The 16,472-nt window shown below is 43.0% G+C and overlaps 1 protein-coding gene across 1 annotated transcript in view; it reads right to left on the minus strand.

The window, feature by feature from the left end:
• DNAH12 (dynein axonemal heavy chain 12) overlaps positions 1-16,472 on the minus strand; it is a 1,449,067-nt gene that overhangs the window by 1,213,450 nt on the left and 219,145 nt on the right. The window contains exons 12-13 of the mRNA XM_085624669.1: positions 7,038-7,216; positions 954-1,089 (exon numbers count right to left, since the gene is read on the minus strand). Of these exons, the coding sequence (XP_085480795.1) occupies positions 954-1,089; positions 7,038-7,216 (315 nt within the window). The remainder of the gene's footprint in view (positions 1-953; positions 1,090-7,037; positions 7,217-16,472) is intronic.

Genomic DNA, 16,472 nt, shown 5'->3' on the forward strand with positions numbered 1-16,472 from the left:
AGTCTTTAAGAATCTTTTCTAACAAGATGTAGGTATTTTTTTTCACCTCAGGAGAATCTATCCTTTGTGGTGACAATGCAATGGTTCACATACACAATGGTAGGAACAAATACAAAATTAACAGAATAAATTAAATTACCGATGTATTATTTTCTAACACCTATCGATCTTGCCTAACCTCCTAACTACCATACCCTTTCATGCTTTTCCCCAACTTTACTGACTGTCTGAGTATTCTTGTTATGTTAAGAGTTTTAAAGCACACTATTTGAGCGGCTTATGTTGCCAATGCCTGAAACAAATGATCTGGATTGCCAAACTCACGATCTAGTCTTAGGATGCCGGACAAACCTCCTTACTCCACCTTTAATAACAGTTGGGGAATGGTACCGTGGATCTCTGTGGATATAATAAGATCAGAACACAACCTATTTCCAGTTTCCTCCCTCATATTCTCCTTCTCCTGGCGAGTAATATAACAAAAATGCTGGAAACGCAACAGACATCTGAGCTAGATATATACAATTATTAAGTGCAACAGCTTCATTCCCTCAAATTATCTTGAACAATTCACCCTATTCTTGCCACTTGCCACTATGCTGAAACTGTAATTGTATTTCTCTATTACACTTAGGTAATTTTCAGTCTGGTCTGAAATATTCATTTCTTTCTAACTGAAGATCCCGAATGTGTTTCTGTTGACTCTTTGAACAGACCTTATGCCTGAAATGTATTTTAAAATGTGTTTTTAGTATTGAAACTATCAGAGACAAACAGGTTAAAATAGATATTTAAGGTATGTGTCAACTTCTCTGCCAAACTCCAGGTGAACATCGCCCTGCCTTGCCTCACCTGGTGATCCACTTTCATCAAACAGCATCTTCTAACATGAAAGTCAGAGGGATTAATGTTGAATACCGTATCTAAAGGTTGTTCCCCAAGGACATACTTACTGCAATTTGTTTATTTAGGTCCTGAATGCCCTTAAATTTCGCATGCTCCACAAAAGCCATCATTTCAATCATATCTTCTGTGGTCTCAGGAACCTTTAATGCACGCTCTTTAATCTGTTCAAATTCATTGCAGATCCTGCAGAAAAGGGGAAAAGAACGAACATGTAGTATCTCTAAATTAGAGCTTGCAAATTACGTCATGGTGGCTGCTTCCATTGGTTAACCAAGGCAGGGAAAAGAACACAATACTGGTATCTTGCTGTTTAGGAAAACATGAACACTGACATAAAGGGACTAAAACATTCATTTTCTTTGTAATCTCTGCTTGGCCTTCTTCCCTCTCCAAGGGGCTAATTCTAAAAAATGAATTTTCAAAATGAAAAATCTGCTTATAGTTTTTCTCCTACAACACAGGTAGATTTCAGATTTGCTGGATTTTTCAAAAATTCCCAGGAATAGGCAAGGGAATCTATGAAAGCCAATGATTTTCAAACAAACTCTTGTTGTTGATTTTGCCTTGAATACTGTCAACACAGAGACAGGTTTTCAGGAGTAAGTACTGTGGGAATGTCCATTAATGCATACAATTTAATTTCTCCTCATTTACACTCTCATGCCAACCATTTTGGGGATTACATATAAGTATGCTATGGATGGAAACAATAACTGGAAAGATATGTGAATATCGAGAAAGGTATGTCTTACCAATGACCATCGTAAATCAAAGGTGAGAACACTTAAGTTCCTATGTCTAACCCTTAAATCCCAACGGTAAGAAAGCCCTCCAATTTACAGATTGTTAATGGCAGTACGTTCTATTTGCTGGCATTAATACCCACACATCTTGATTCTGTAATTCAGGATCATTGGCTATTGCAGATTTGTTTTTTTTGTGCATATATTTTAAACTTTGGTGGGCAACAAAGTTTGTCATCTGCCCAAAAGTTGTTCTCTAATGCATTGATGTAGGAAAATCATTGGTACTGTGTGGTGACACTTGCTAACTACATCAAAACCCCATGAGCTCTAAGTAAAATGTCAGATTCTAAAATGAAGCCAGAATATTAAGCTGAGAGTGTACATAATATACATATCTATCATGCTGCAATTAGCAATAGGTGAACAGGATGCCTGTGAAGTGCCATGCATGAGTAGAGGAAAGGTTGTGAAATAGAATTGTTTATATTTGAAAACCAGAAATGCCTTCAAAAGATCACAATCCAAGCTGAACTGCTGCAGTAGTATGTCTGTATATTTCAAAATAATTAATAATAGACATATCCCTTTTCAATGTTGGTGTCAAATGATTTCATTTTTACTACATAATTGTAGTAGTCTCTTCAACAAATCAAATCTTAAACTAATTTCAAATACCTGTTACATTTTTGACTTGCATGACTTTATGAATGTACTGCATTTGTCAGCCAGGGATACATTCCAGAGCTTGCTATATCTCCCGGGCTTCAGGCAAATCCAATTAGTGTATGCCAATGGACCGAGTGGAAACTTGCAGGAGCTGGATGCTAAAAGGTTTTAGCAGGACAAGGCGCAAAATGAGGAGTAGAGTTGCTAGAGGTTAACTCCCCTCTTTCTGAAAGGTGTGAATGTTTACTTCTGTTCCTGTCTTATTCAGTAGAGAAGTCCTTTGTGACTCTAGCTGTAGTAATCTTCGGCTTGCCTACAGTTTACACAACAATTAAGAAAAGTCTTCATAATCTGAAGGAAATATTAATTTCGGTGTAATGTTTTTGTAACTCTGAAGGAGCTCTCCTCAGAAGAAGCCATGTATCTTTTAAAAAATTTCCCAGAAATCTCTTCATATCAGACTGATATTATAGTACAAAAAAGTAATGGGGGATGGGCGGGTTTGAATATACCCTGCTGTGCTGCGTTCCAGTCCATCATTTTAGTCTGTGACTTTACAGTGACCACCCAATGCAAATCAAAGTTGCACGCCCCAAAAGTGATGGCCCATTTCTAAAGGCCAGGCCTTGACCTCTCTGCATGGAAACACGGGCAACCCTAATGCAGTGTCCGCTTTGCTGGTCTTGTCTACGAGAGGCAGCTTGAGTACTAATGTCCTATGGTCACTGTGACAAAGAACTGAAGCTGCACCTCAATGTTGGAACCAAACAAAGTTGAAATTAGTCTTGGTGTGCTTTTGTTCCCATCCAGAGCAGCTACTGCCTATTAGTTTTAGTAGGACCAAGACTGATCTGCATAAGGTTGATCCCTTGGTATCTGTCTGGAGCGGCACAGTGAGCAAAACAAACTATGGGTTAGAATGTGGCCCAAGAAATTACCAGGTGCAAGTATTACTTCATCCCTTTTTAGTTTTTCTTAGTGAGACACCCTAAGAGCAACATATGTGTAGATGTGGTCCTGTGTTTGTTGCGCTATAAGACCCTAACCGCACCTCAATAATGAGGCCCAACAAAGCTGAAACTCATTTAGGGTTTCTTATGAACATCCTCGTTCAGAGGGGACGTGACCTGGAAGTTCAGAATGGACGGTTGGAGGAGAAGACGAGGGTTGATTTCCATAAGATTGCTCCCTGTGTGGTGTGGCGTGGTACATTAAGCAAAACAATGATGCACTGGAAATGGTCTGCGTATTTGCCAGTGAGTGACATGAAAATAAGCATTTCACCCCTACTTTTTTTGTATTGCCAGGAACTTATTACATCGTTTTACTATGAAAATTAGTGATTTATGTGTGGGGAGGATTTAATGAATTTCAAAATAACCACAACTGGTTTCAGTTAATGTCATATTTACATTATGTTACTTAATTAAATCGACATAATTATTTTCATGTCGGTTTAAGGCTCGAAGAAGAGAAGCGCAGACCGTTTTACATCCAAACAAAATATATTGGAAGGCGCATTCTCTAGCCGCAAGGAACTAGCTGCAAGGAACTTGCTCCAGGGTTATAACCACAATTCTAAATGAGTCTTCCACAAATATCGAGGCCTGTGCTTGTTGTTGAGTTTGTTTGCCTCTATGTAAGCCTTTAGCCCTGGAAATGTATTGCAAAGATCCAGAAAACTGGGTAAGACGACAGATCCAGAATTATGAGTATGTTAAATACTAATTTTAATCCACCATGAGTGCTACCGTTTTTCACATAAACCAACAGAAAACAGATAATTGACGAGTGACCCGCTTTTATATGTTTTTACCATTATTTTGACTAGCACTCGCGCCTGGCACCAGAGGCGTAACAAAACTTGAGGGGGGCCTCCCTGCAAAGTGCAGGAAGGGCCCGCCCCCTAAATCTGGATCCAGTCAGGAGCTCTCAGGCCAGTGGCCTGCCACCCATGCACAGGGCCGGAGAGGGCCCCCTCGAGCTCGGGGTCCCCACACGGCAGGGGCTAATGTTTCGCACTGCCGGCACTGAAAGTTCCTCAGTTCTAACTTGTGCACTTATCTTACTTCTCTTACATGGCCATTCCCGAGCTGGAGCACCTAACGACATAGGATTGTTCATTTTCTTCTGATGAATTATTTACCTTGGCCTTCTATTAATATATTTACTAAGGCCTGCTATTTTCTCAAAATCTATGTAGTCCATTGAAGTGATTATCGATTCCAGTTCTGGGCACAAAATCAACAACTATACGATAATTCCATAAAAAAGATTCTACAATTATATAGCTCTGGTACACTTTTAATTAATTGGATGCAATGGCGCCTCCACCAATAAGGTGGAGGAGCGTCGCCCCACTTGTTTGCTACAATGAAAGAAAGGAAAAATAAAATTAGAATAATCTGACGTTATTATCATTTTATTTGTTCCACCTGCGGCAGCTTGGGGGCGGGGTATGGCTGCTCTGCTCAAAGAGCAGGGCAGGGGAGGAGTGCTCACAGAGAAGTGCGCATGATGCTTTGGGAAGCTGTCTCTGGCCGGCAAAACAGTCATGCGCACTTAGCATGTACTCCACCCAGGCTGCTTGACACCCTGGGTGGAGAACATGCCCAGGCCCCCAATACCTCAGACTAAGCACATCAGCAGCATTGTGTTTGACTCAGGGGAGCCTGGCTGCTTCCTGTTCGGCTGATGCAGAGGAGAGACGACGTGGGAGAGAGTGGCGAGGGGGTAAGTGTCTTTTTCTTTTTTTACACCCTCTCGTCCTCTGCCTAGCCACCCCAGATCCGTGCCGGCCGCTACTGCTAAGCTGGTCAGTGAATTTTGCTGGAGTGTTACATGAGAGCCTATTATTTGTTGTCTTAAGCAGTTGCATCAAGTAGACATACAATACATCATGCTATTGTTTTCCCATAATCATTTATTTTACATAGTCTGTCTTCTGTTCATGAACTGCCATGAATGCCTGACCAAGAAATGATGTCAGAGGAGGGCAGGAAGCACACTCTATGGCTTGCAGTGTTAAAGATTACGGGGATCTGTTAGCATGAGCTGAAAGCCATTTGGTAGTTGGCAGTCATTTTAGTTGGCTATGTGCTGGCCATTTGCTGTTTCCCTCATTCAGAGCCTTGCACATGCTCAGAAGGGCCTAGCTAGTAGAATGCACCTATTCCTAGTATAGAACTGTCAGGCTGTTCTAACTGATGTCAGCAACTTATTACTCCTCCTACTTGTTGACTGTGCATTTTCTGTATGACCATCTATGTGTGTAACTCTTCTCATGTGTACTTGTACTGCCTTCTTTTGAGCCCCTGTGTGGGAATATAAGGCCCCTGTTCTCTGTACTCCTTAGAATGCCTCCTACAGTGACTTGAGATTACTGTATGACACAATCTCCCTCTTCTAAGGTTAATAAAAAAGATGTCTTTTATATTACAGCTTCTGTGCCAATCTCTTCTTTGCTGTTGGTTAAAAAGGACCAGGTGCATCAGTGTAACCCCTGAGAAGGTTTTGATTTCTTCAGCAGTAGATTGTAATATTTTTCACATATAATTCTTACATCACTATACGGTTACTGAAAGATCTTTTAGTAGAACAAATAAAATGCAAGACAGATTTGATGATTTTATTGAGAAATCCTGCATTATTCCAGAACAGTTACTCAAGGTATTTAGAACAAAAGAAAATCTTGAAACATGTTAAGTGAAAAACGTGCCCTTATCGAATAGCATTGATAATATGATGAACTGTTAAGTCAGAAAGAGGACTATTGCACACAAATGGGTAACATTTAAAGTTATATGTTAACGTCTATGATTGATCTAATGTTCCTTTTTTATGCATTCATGAAAATTCCTTTCCTCGCACTTGAGTACATAGATTTCGTTTCACACTATAAATCGATGGCTTTTCAGATGATGCAATCCACCAGTTTGGAAGAAGGGCTAAGGTGCAAATTACTTATTTCATTGATTTTACAGTGCAAACTTCTCACATTGAAGCCATATTGCACAGCTCTCAAGTTGTTGGGAAAAAAACCCTATTGATGTCTCTCAAAGAATGTGGTGAAAGATATAGGTAAGGACATTCTAAAGATGGGAACCCACAACACAAATAATTTTGTTTTGTCAGTTTATGTTCTTTTACATCTCACCTGCAAGATCACCTTTAGCCCCATTCAAAAATGGTGCAGAGTGTATGAATTATACACCCCATTGTGATGATAAAGGTAATCACCTATTCTAGTGTGTCTTACCAATAAAGTTAGGTGCACAATTTTGGTGTGACCAGCCAGTGCAAACACCTACTAACATGGTAGATGTTTGCTGCATTCTCAAAATTGATCTTGTGCACCCTCCATAGAATCAGTTATGTTATCATCCCAAACCCTATCTTTACTTTAAGCAGAATATCCACCATACTGGCCGGCAAGTATGTGTTTGGCATTAGAACCTTTATCAATAGCCAATTGGTGAATAAGGCTTGAGAAATCTTACCCAAATCCAATGTTCTGCTACTATAATTGTAATACAGAACACAAAGCTTATAGGGCGAATCAGGTTTATAGGTAGAAAACTAATTAAGCCACTTCTGCATAGCTGGTATGCTACCTAGATTCTACATGCATGAAATATGTATTTTATTTGTTCAACAGGGAAAACACACAAACAATACCCATGACCAACAAGCATTTAAGAGAACAAAATTAGTACTTACTTTTCATTTTCAGCCCTGAGTTTTGAAACCAGGTTTTCAATCAGTGTATTTGCAAAGCCTTTGGCTTTATTGGCCAAACCCTGTTTCAGATCATCGCAATCCAAACGCACCATCTTGAAGTGTGCACGAGAATCCAGATTCACGATTTCTTTGGCAATGTTGTTAAATTCTTCAATACGCTTCAAAGAATAATAGCAACATTTTTATCATCACTTTATGTTTTGATAAACCTGGTAAAACTTTAAAAACACTAGACTTAGTAGATGATTTAGTATCAGAATAGTTTAGGATAGATTATTGTAGCAGCAGTAGTATATATTCTTTTACACTCTGATTTATTGAGTTTAGAGTTTAATGTTTTTACTGATCACCAAACGATACACTTATATATGAATTAAGTCCACGTGTGTTCCTAATCAATTTTTCCTTTTGGTGTGACTATTTACCATATTAGCCTAGCAAAGCATTTAGAAACATTATTGATTAGTGCTGTTGGCATATAGTAACTGAAAAACATACATTTATATTTCGGCTGATTGTAGGTGTTAAGTATTCAGCACACCAGATATTGCAAGAGAGATGGAAATATGACATACCTGTTAACGCTAGTTCTTCACCATGAGCATGAGCACCCACCACCAAATCATGAGCTCATACATTCTCTCCAATAAAAGTTGGGTGACATAAGCTTTTCATCAAGCAGATCTCTTTATTACAACATCCTAGAGATTTAGCAACCTACAGATTGAACACTCTGCATAGATACCGAAAAACACCACTGGCTCAGAGACCATTTCAATCCAAACATCAAGGGAAACAGATCACCCCATGTGAGAAGTTGGCCTGGTATTTGCTGTTCACTAGTACAATTCGATTCTTATGGTAGTAGGTTTAAGACAACCTTTTAAAGAAAGCTATCCTAGTGGTAGCTGTGGAGAGCAGCCTTCAGGCTAAGTCTTTAGAGGAATGTAAAGCAGCTTGTTTTACCTTATAATCTCTTCAATTACTAAATGAAAGGACACCACACAGGTATATATATCATATATATATGTATTTATTACTAGAGACACTCTACTAATCTCTTTATGAGATTAGAAGTCAGGAACATATGCACAAATCAACGTTTCACAATAAATTAAGCACACATATGACTGGGACCCCTAGGGACATACCAGACCATATACTAAAAAAGAGACTTAAGAACAACGACTTGAGAGGGGACAAGGCCTAGGGCCTTCAGAAGCGCTGGGGCCTCACTAATCCACCCAAGGCAGGTAAGTAAAGGACCCACGGGAGACGCATGCAGTGTGAGAACACATCCCAATTGTCTTCAATGGAGCAAGTTGCGGTTGGAATTTTAGAGTTTTAGGATACTTCGGGAGAGTCTACAAGCAAGTCACTTACAGGGTAAGTAGTTCTAGAGCCAACACACACAGGAGCACCGTAGTGCTGGAGTTACCTCACCCAGGGATGCCGGGTGCATAGGTGTCTTTTGGTGTCGGGTCGCGGCGTCGTTTTCAATGGGAGCCAAAGAAGACTTGCTGCTTGTGAAGACAGGAGAAGTGTCCGGTGGAATCCAAGGCTGGATTCAGAAGAAGGAAGTCCTGAAAGCAGAGGGGACAGTGTTCAAAGTCACTTGGCAGTGACCTGGGGCAGGGAAGGTGGATGCCCACAGTCGTCGGATGATTTCAGGTGATCACAGGTGTCTTGACTCTTCAGCCACGAGGTCCAGGAGGCATCGACAACAACCAGGAGCTGGATTCGTTGCATCTCACAAAGTCTTCAGCTTACTGCGGTGTCGGTGACCAGATTAGAGCCAACAAGCCTTGGTAACAGCAAGTCTCATGGAAAGGATAAAAAGTCAGCGGTGCAGACCAGCAAGGTCTGAGGGACTCACCCACCGAAGGTAAGTCAGGGCAGGCCTGGAGCAACCAGGGGAGCCCTTTGGAACTGTAGAAAAGTCTTCTGGGGACCCACAAGCTAACCGGCAAGGGATCACAAAGACGCTTCGGGAGGATTCACTCAACAGGGGCCCACGGTCACTCGGGACAGGGTAGGCCTCTGATCTTTGGTGGAAATCCTGCTGGAGGCTTAGATTACATGTGGTGTGATGCACAAGTTCGTAGAACGTCGTGAAGGGGTTGCACTCGAAAATAGTGCACTGTACCCAGGGATTGCGGTTCCTCGTCACTCGTGGGGTCCACTTGCCTCAGCGTCGCTGGGGACTCACGATGGCCTTGGAAAAATCAGGAAATCCTCTTCCTGGGCTGCAGGGACTTTGGACTCCGGCGGGAGCGGGAAAGTTTGTGACCGTTGATTGCAAGGTTTTGGTACCTGCCAAGCAGGGGAGTCACTCCTTGACTCCAAGGGAGATTCTTCCGTCTTCCAGAGGTAATGGAACGTCAAAGGTCCAGGACTCTTCTTCAGAGCGTCATCCAGGGATATCTAGTTTGCAATGGCAAGGGTTCCATAACTTATACTAGAAGGAAGGGAGGGACTAGCTCTATGACTCCTCCTATGGGAGGGTCAGGGGAGTGGGTGGTTACACCCACTTCCCTTTGTCCAGTTTTGTGCCAGAGCAGGGGCAGGTAGCCCCTGAGCCAGTGTGAACTGGCATATGCACAGATGAGCCTACTGCTCCCCCAGTGCAGGACTTCAAAGCACTCGAGGAGTGCGCCCACCCAGCCCCAATACACTAAACCCTGTCTGGGAGGTTGTCACACCTCCCTGTGACAGGATACCTATTGTTGGGCGTCCTCCACTGCGAGTTTAGGACATCAGCAGGAGGGCAGCCCAATGTCTGTGACTGGTGGCATCCATTTTGTGATGCCAGGGCTCTTCAGGATTCTACCGCCTTTCCACAGTAGGTACATGTCTATCCCTCTAGAAGGGTGGGATCATACTCCCACACCAGTTACTGGTGTGAGATGATGTGGTGTCAAATGCTTTGGAATCATACCCCCACACCAGTTACTGGTGTGGGGGTATGATCCCAAAGCATTTGACACCAAACACGACATGTTTTGATGCAGCCATACCAAAGTTAGCATTAACAGCGAGGTTATAATGCACTTATATGGTTTGACCGCATTCACAAACAGCCCCAAAGAATAGACTCTGAGAGCTGCAGAGGGAGAGGCACCCCCTCACATGGAAACCAAGCACCCTGCCCTTAGGATTGATAGGGCCTGCCTTAGGGGTGACTGATAGGTTTAAATGTGTCTGCAGGGAGAGATATAGTAAACCTATATCTCAGTGAGGAGTGCTAGCACCACCTCACCCAGGCTGCAGTAGCAGATTTAATCTGCTTCCCAGGGGTGGCATAATACATGCTTCAGCCCCTGGTAGGCCTGTGAAGTACCTATGCCCTTGGTACCTAAGGTCCCTTATACTAGGGGCTCATAAGGTACCACAGTATCCAATCACTAGTGCATCTAATGTGCCCTCCAAGTTGTTTAGAGAGAACAGAGAGGCTAGGTCCCTGATTAGCAGGGTCCCAGCCAGACTATAGCCAGAAACCAGTGTAAACATAAGAGAAAAAGTGGGGGCAACATAAGGTGCAGATCCTACTCTCCTACACCCCACAACCAAATCATTACCTGGCATCCGACACAGAGGTGAGGATGGTGGGGTGACTATGAGGAAGAAGGGCATTTTATTACTACTATTTCATGTAAGGTAGTTTTCCTTTCTACCATGGGATCATCTTCATTTTTATAACCTCTTAGATATAATAGTAATCGTTACACCTATCTAAGAGAGAGGAACCCAGGGGAGGCAAATTCCACCCACTTCTTCAATTAGATATTCATAGGAGGGGACTATTCCACCTAGGAATCATCACATACATTTGATTAAAGACCAAAGTAATGCAAAACATGCCCATTAATTTTCATGTTGCTGCATGCAATATCTATTCTGGAAGGCTATCTCACAAGAATGCCTTTGTTACAACCTTCTCCTTGTGAAGTGCACTCTTGGATGTCGCAGTAAAGTTCTGATCTCTCCATTAACCAAATATTAAATAATATAAGTTATAATAGATAATATATTATATGGTTCTTACAAAATAAATATAATATAATAATGTATGTTTGCCTAAAAACTCAAGGCTTACACACTTTAAGTAATAATGCAATGCTTACTTCATGCCAAACATGCAAAAACCCTTCCACTGGAGTTAAACGATAAGGAAAAATACTAGTAAGTATACCAATTGCTTCTCCTGAATACCCAAAAACTGTCAAGCGCTATATACAACGGTACTCCAGTTTATGGTGCTTTGCTTGCACAAGGAAAGGGGGACGCCATCCAGCAGCCTTTGCACTACTTCACAAGGAGATTTAAGCTTGAAAGAGAAAGGTTTCTCCTCAAAGGGATCACTGTGAGGGAAAATCCCTTTGTCATCCTTTGGACATAAACAAACAGGCACTAAACAAACTTGAAAAAAGATTTTAACAGGAGTAGGAGAAGCGAGAAGAATCCAATTGAGGAAAAAAAATGAATAACAAGGATGCTTTTCTGGAGACTGACCGCACAGGGACTTGAAGCAGGGTCGCCCCCTCCGAAATGGCAGAGGAGCTTCGCCCCACTGGCTCAGAGTCAGCAGCAAAAAAAAAATTATATTTCAACATTGTTTTATGTTTAAGCCGCTGGCTCTGCCAACATGTACAGGGAGGGGCGGGCTATGGCATGGGAGGGGAAGGAGTGCTAGGTGCACTCCGTAAGTGCTCATGTGTGTTTGGCCAGCCATTTCAGGTCGACCAACACTCACATGCGCACTTAGGTTTCTCCAGCCCGCTGCGTTGAGCAGCCAGTCCTGAGAAACCCCACAGACTCCCTGGCCTGAGCAGGGCGTCTTTCTAGCCTGCTCAGGCCAATCCCGTGTGTCCTGCTGGGACAAGGAAGTCTTAGCACCGAGGTGCGAGTGGGAGGGGCTGGCAGCAGGTAAGCGTAACTTTTAAAAAAAAGAATTATTTTAAACACTCCACCCAGGACCACCGTGCTCCCTCGCCCCCCTCTCTTTGTATATGGTGGCCGCCACTGACTTGAATTCCCACAAAACTCAGTGGGGAACAACCTTTACAACGCAACTGTTACAACGCACTACACTTACAACGCATTTTTTACAACGCATAATCCATTACAACGCACTACACTTACAACGCATGACACTACAACGCATTTTTAAAAACTACCTTTACAACGCATACCATTACAACGCCTACCATTACAACGCATAATATTACACTAGACTATCCAACACTTACCCTACTGTTGCACCCCCTGGAGTTAGAATAGTAATTTTTACCCCTATACTATCCAACACTTACCCTACTGTTGCACCCCCTGGAGTTAGAATAGTAATTTTTACCCCTATACTATCCAACACTTACCCTACTGTTGCACCCCCTGGAGTTAGAATAGTAATTTTTACCCCTATACTATCCAACACTTACCCTACTGTTGCACCCCCTGGAGTTAGAATAGCAATTTTTACCCCTATACTATCCAACACTTACCCTACTGTTGCACCCCCTGGAGTTAGAATAGCAATTTTTACCCCTATACTATCCAACACTTACCCTACTGTTGCACCCCCTGGAGTTAGAATAGTAATTTTTACCCCTATACTATCCAACACTTACCCTACTGTTGCACCCCCTGGAGTTAGAATAGCAATTGTTACCCCTATACTATCCAACACTTACCCTACTGTTGCACCCCCTGGAGTTAGAATAGCAATTTTTACCCCTATACTATCCAACACTTACCCTACTGTTGCACCCCCTGGAGTTAGAATAGCAATTTTTACCCCTATACTATCCAACACTTACCCTAATGTGGCACCCCCTGGAGTTAGAATAGTAATTTTTACCCCTATACTATCCAACACTTACCCTACTGTTGCACCCCCTGGAGTTAGAATAGTAATTTTTACCCCTATACTATCCAACACTTACCCTACTGTTGCACCCCCTGGAGTTAGAATAGTAATTTTTACCCCTATACTATCCAACACTTACCCTACTGTTGCACCCCCTGGAGTTAGATTAGTAATTGTTACCCCTATACTATCCAACATTTACCCTACTGTTGCACCCCCTGGAGTTAGAAAAGTAATTTTTACCCCTATACTATCTAATACTTACCTTAAATGCAATTTAATATTATGCGTTGTAATGGTATGCGTTGTAAAGGTAGTTTTTAAAAATGCGTTGTAGTGTCATGCGTTGTAAATGTAGTGCGTTGTAATGGATTATGCGTTGTAAAAAATGCGTTGTAAGTGCATGCGTTGTAAAAGTGTGCGTTGTAACGTCATACATCCAACTCAGTGCCTGGAGGATGGGGCACCTGATACCCTCCCGTGCCCCATGCTATTTAGCGCTCTGCTCACTCTCGCGGCACATGATGCTTTATGGGAGACAGTGACTGCACGGGGACTCGTCCCACAAACCTTAGTGTCTGGAGGCGGGGCCGCCTGCTACCATCTCCTGCTGCAATGCTTTTTCGCACTCTACTCACTCCTGCGGTGTAGGGCACGTGTGGCACAGGCCCATCCTGCACCTGTCAGAGCCAGGCTCTGTGACTGAGCGTTGTCTGGTTTTCCTGTTGAGATCGACAGAACTGCTTCATAATATTCAAGTACTGTAGTTATTTCTGAATGCTCTCATATCCTGCTCAGTGCTTGCACTGATTTTCTGAATGTGTACACACGTGCTGGTGTGGGGTTTTGTACACCAGCATCGACTCTTTGCATATTTCTACATTTGTTGGGGCAGGTTGTCGTACCCTAGCTTTAACAAAGCCTGCTCTTTGCCTGTACTGATTCTCTTCGTGTTTGCACACTTGATGGGGCAGGTTTTTGTCCCCCAGCATTTACCGAGCCTGCCCCTTGCCCACATTGATTCTTTGTGTGCATGCACACCTGTAGGGTGGGATGCCCTTTTTCTACGGTGTGGGTCTATGTGGGAAAGTGGGTGATTGGTAGGGGCAAATGTAGGTCTGCCACTGGCAATAAGGCCACTAACACATGGTAGGACTGAGCATAGGTCTTAGAAAATTATTCCTATGCTCAACCCTTGGTAGCTTGGCTGCAAGCAGGCAGGCTTAACTTCAAAGACAGGTATGTAAAGCATTTAGAAGCACAATTTCAGTGAATAATTAAGACACAACACATTATAAAAATCCAACACCCATTTATACAAACAAGAAATATTTTTATCTGTAAAATGACACCAAAACGACAAAAATCCAATGTAGGGAGCCGGAGATATGGATTTTCAAAGATTTAATAAAATATAGCACTCAGAAGATTATAGCACCATATTGTGATACCTGCTCGCGATAGACCGGGGCAAAGTCAAAGTTTCAGGCCGACCACGATGGAGCCCTGGCGGCTACAGCTTGTGGTAGGTCCCGATCTCAGTTTCTACCTTCACACTTTTCTCCTCGAGGCCCCTCGAAGCTCCTAGCCAGTCCGGATTCGGTGAGGGTTCACCGGAGTGACGAGGTCCCGGTCAACTTCCCTGGAGCAGACTTACATTTTTTTTCAAGATTGCTTCAGCAGGACAACCCAGGAATCCAGGCCGACATGCGAAGGAAGGCAGGCGGCTTGGCATTCACGGTTGCTCCCGGTCACCTTTCCTACGAGCGGACTTAGAAACTTTTCTGGAGCTTTTTCTCGCGGGGTCTCTCGATGCTCTTCATGTAGCTGGATCCGGTGAGGGTTTGCCAGCTTCAAGTTTCTTCTAGTCCCGGTCAAACTCTGGGAGTTGGACCGATGGAGCTTTTAGCTGGATGAACCTGGTTGGCTTGGCCGGCTCGTGGTTGAAGGCAGGTGGCCTGGCTGGCCAGGTTGAGTCGGTCCATTTATGGAGCTTTTCTTTAAAATTGCTCCAAAGTTTTCCAAACTTCTTGAACTTCTTCCTGAAGTTTCTCAAGGGGTCCCAAAGTGTCTCAAACTCACTCCAAGGGTCTGGAAGCTCCAAGATGGTCCTTGAAAGTTGAGGACTTCTGTTCCCACAATCCACTGGTACAAAACCCTTACAAATCCACTGGTGGTTCTCCAAGGTGTGGATTTAGTTGGCGATGTTCCAGTTGAGCTCTTTTAACCTGTAGCTTTCAGGGAGTCCACTCTTTAGTTCTTTGTCAGCAAAATAATTCACAGGGCTGTAGTTTCAGCTGGTGCAGTCTTCAGAGGTCAGGCCTTAGACATCTTTGCACAGCAAATCTTCTCAGCAGGGCACTTCTTGCTTCAGTAGTTTCAAGCAGCAGATTTGGTGGGCTCTGCCTCTCTCTGATACTTATTCCAAGTTCTCTGGGTCAGGCAGGAGGTCACTTCTGACCAATGGGAGCAGGGAAACTCATCAAAGATATGACCACATCCTGTAGAGTGTGGCATTATTTTGTGCATCAAATCTTCCAAATCCATAATGGCCGATTTTCCATCAAGGAGGCAAGAGCTGGCTAAACACTCCCCTAGGATGGCTAATTTACTTAGACTCCCCCCCCCCTGCATCTGCTCATACCTTCCTTAATCCTACCATCTGCCTAAGGTAAGAAGTTCAGAGTTGTAAATGACACTGTTCTCTGCTCTCCTCTTTGAAGAACATAGTTTACGACTCCTCCCCCTGGCCTGGCATTCCTATGGAACAGCACACTGCCCTGCCAGCAGAGCTGGTTAACCCCAGGGGCTCTTTATCACCTTTACAAGGTAGCCTGGCTAATCCACTTAACTCTGACCAATCATGGCAGACCAGGGGAAGGCTGAATTTGGACTTACACACAAGAAAGGCTTATAACTTCTTGTATGTACACTTTAGGAGAAATTCAACAATATAATATTGTTGGATTTATTAATACCATTCTGGGAAGTCTTTGAATGGAATTTCTAGCCCTCTCCTATCAAGAGTTATTAATCAATTGACATTGAAAATTGAACGGTGTTAACTGCGTGTAGCAGAGCTGGGTTTAGGTACTCAGGGAATCCCTGTTGCTAGCAAAAAGGACATATGATTTATCTACTGTGCTTTCATCAGCCCCATACATTTAAAGATCTGTACCTGGTCGGGTTGTCCCTTTTGGGATCGACCAGAGCAGGGACTGTTTGCTGACAATGGTATTCTTCATAGTGTTTTTTTGGCTCACTCTGATCCCGGGGTCCTGTTGTCCCGGGTATTGTTGGGCCCGCTCACATTTAATAGTTCTCGCTATCTGGCATAATTGCGAAGAGAAAAGTGCAGGTACTCAACATGGTCGACAAGCGACCCAGAACAAGTAATACAATTCTGTTCTTTTTAAATAATGCGGTGGGTGCACTCACTGAAGACATCTCTAGCGTAGAAGAACAACGTATGCAGTCACGCCAAAATATAGATTAAACTTCAGTAGCAGAGGTGGTTGGTATTTAATGGTAGTGGTGGGGGCACGCTT

The sequence above is a fragment of the Triturus cristatus genome, chromosome 9, assembly GCF_964204655.1.
Source record: "Triturus cristatus chromosome 9, aTriCri1.1, whole genome shotgun sequence".
NCBI lineage: Eukaryota > Metazoa > Chordata > Amphibia > Caudata > Salamandridae > Triturus > Triturus cristatus.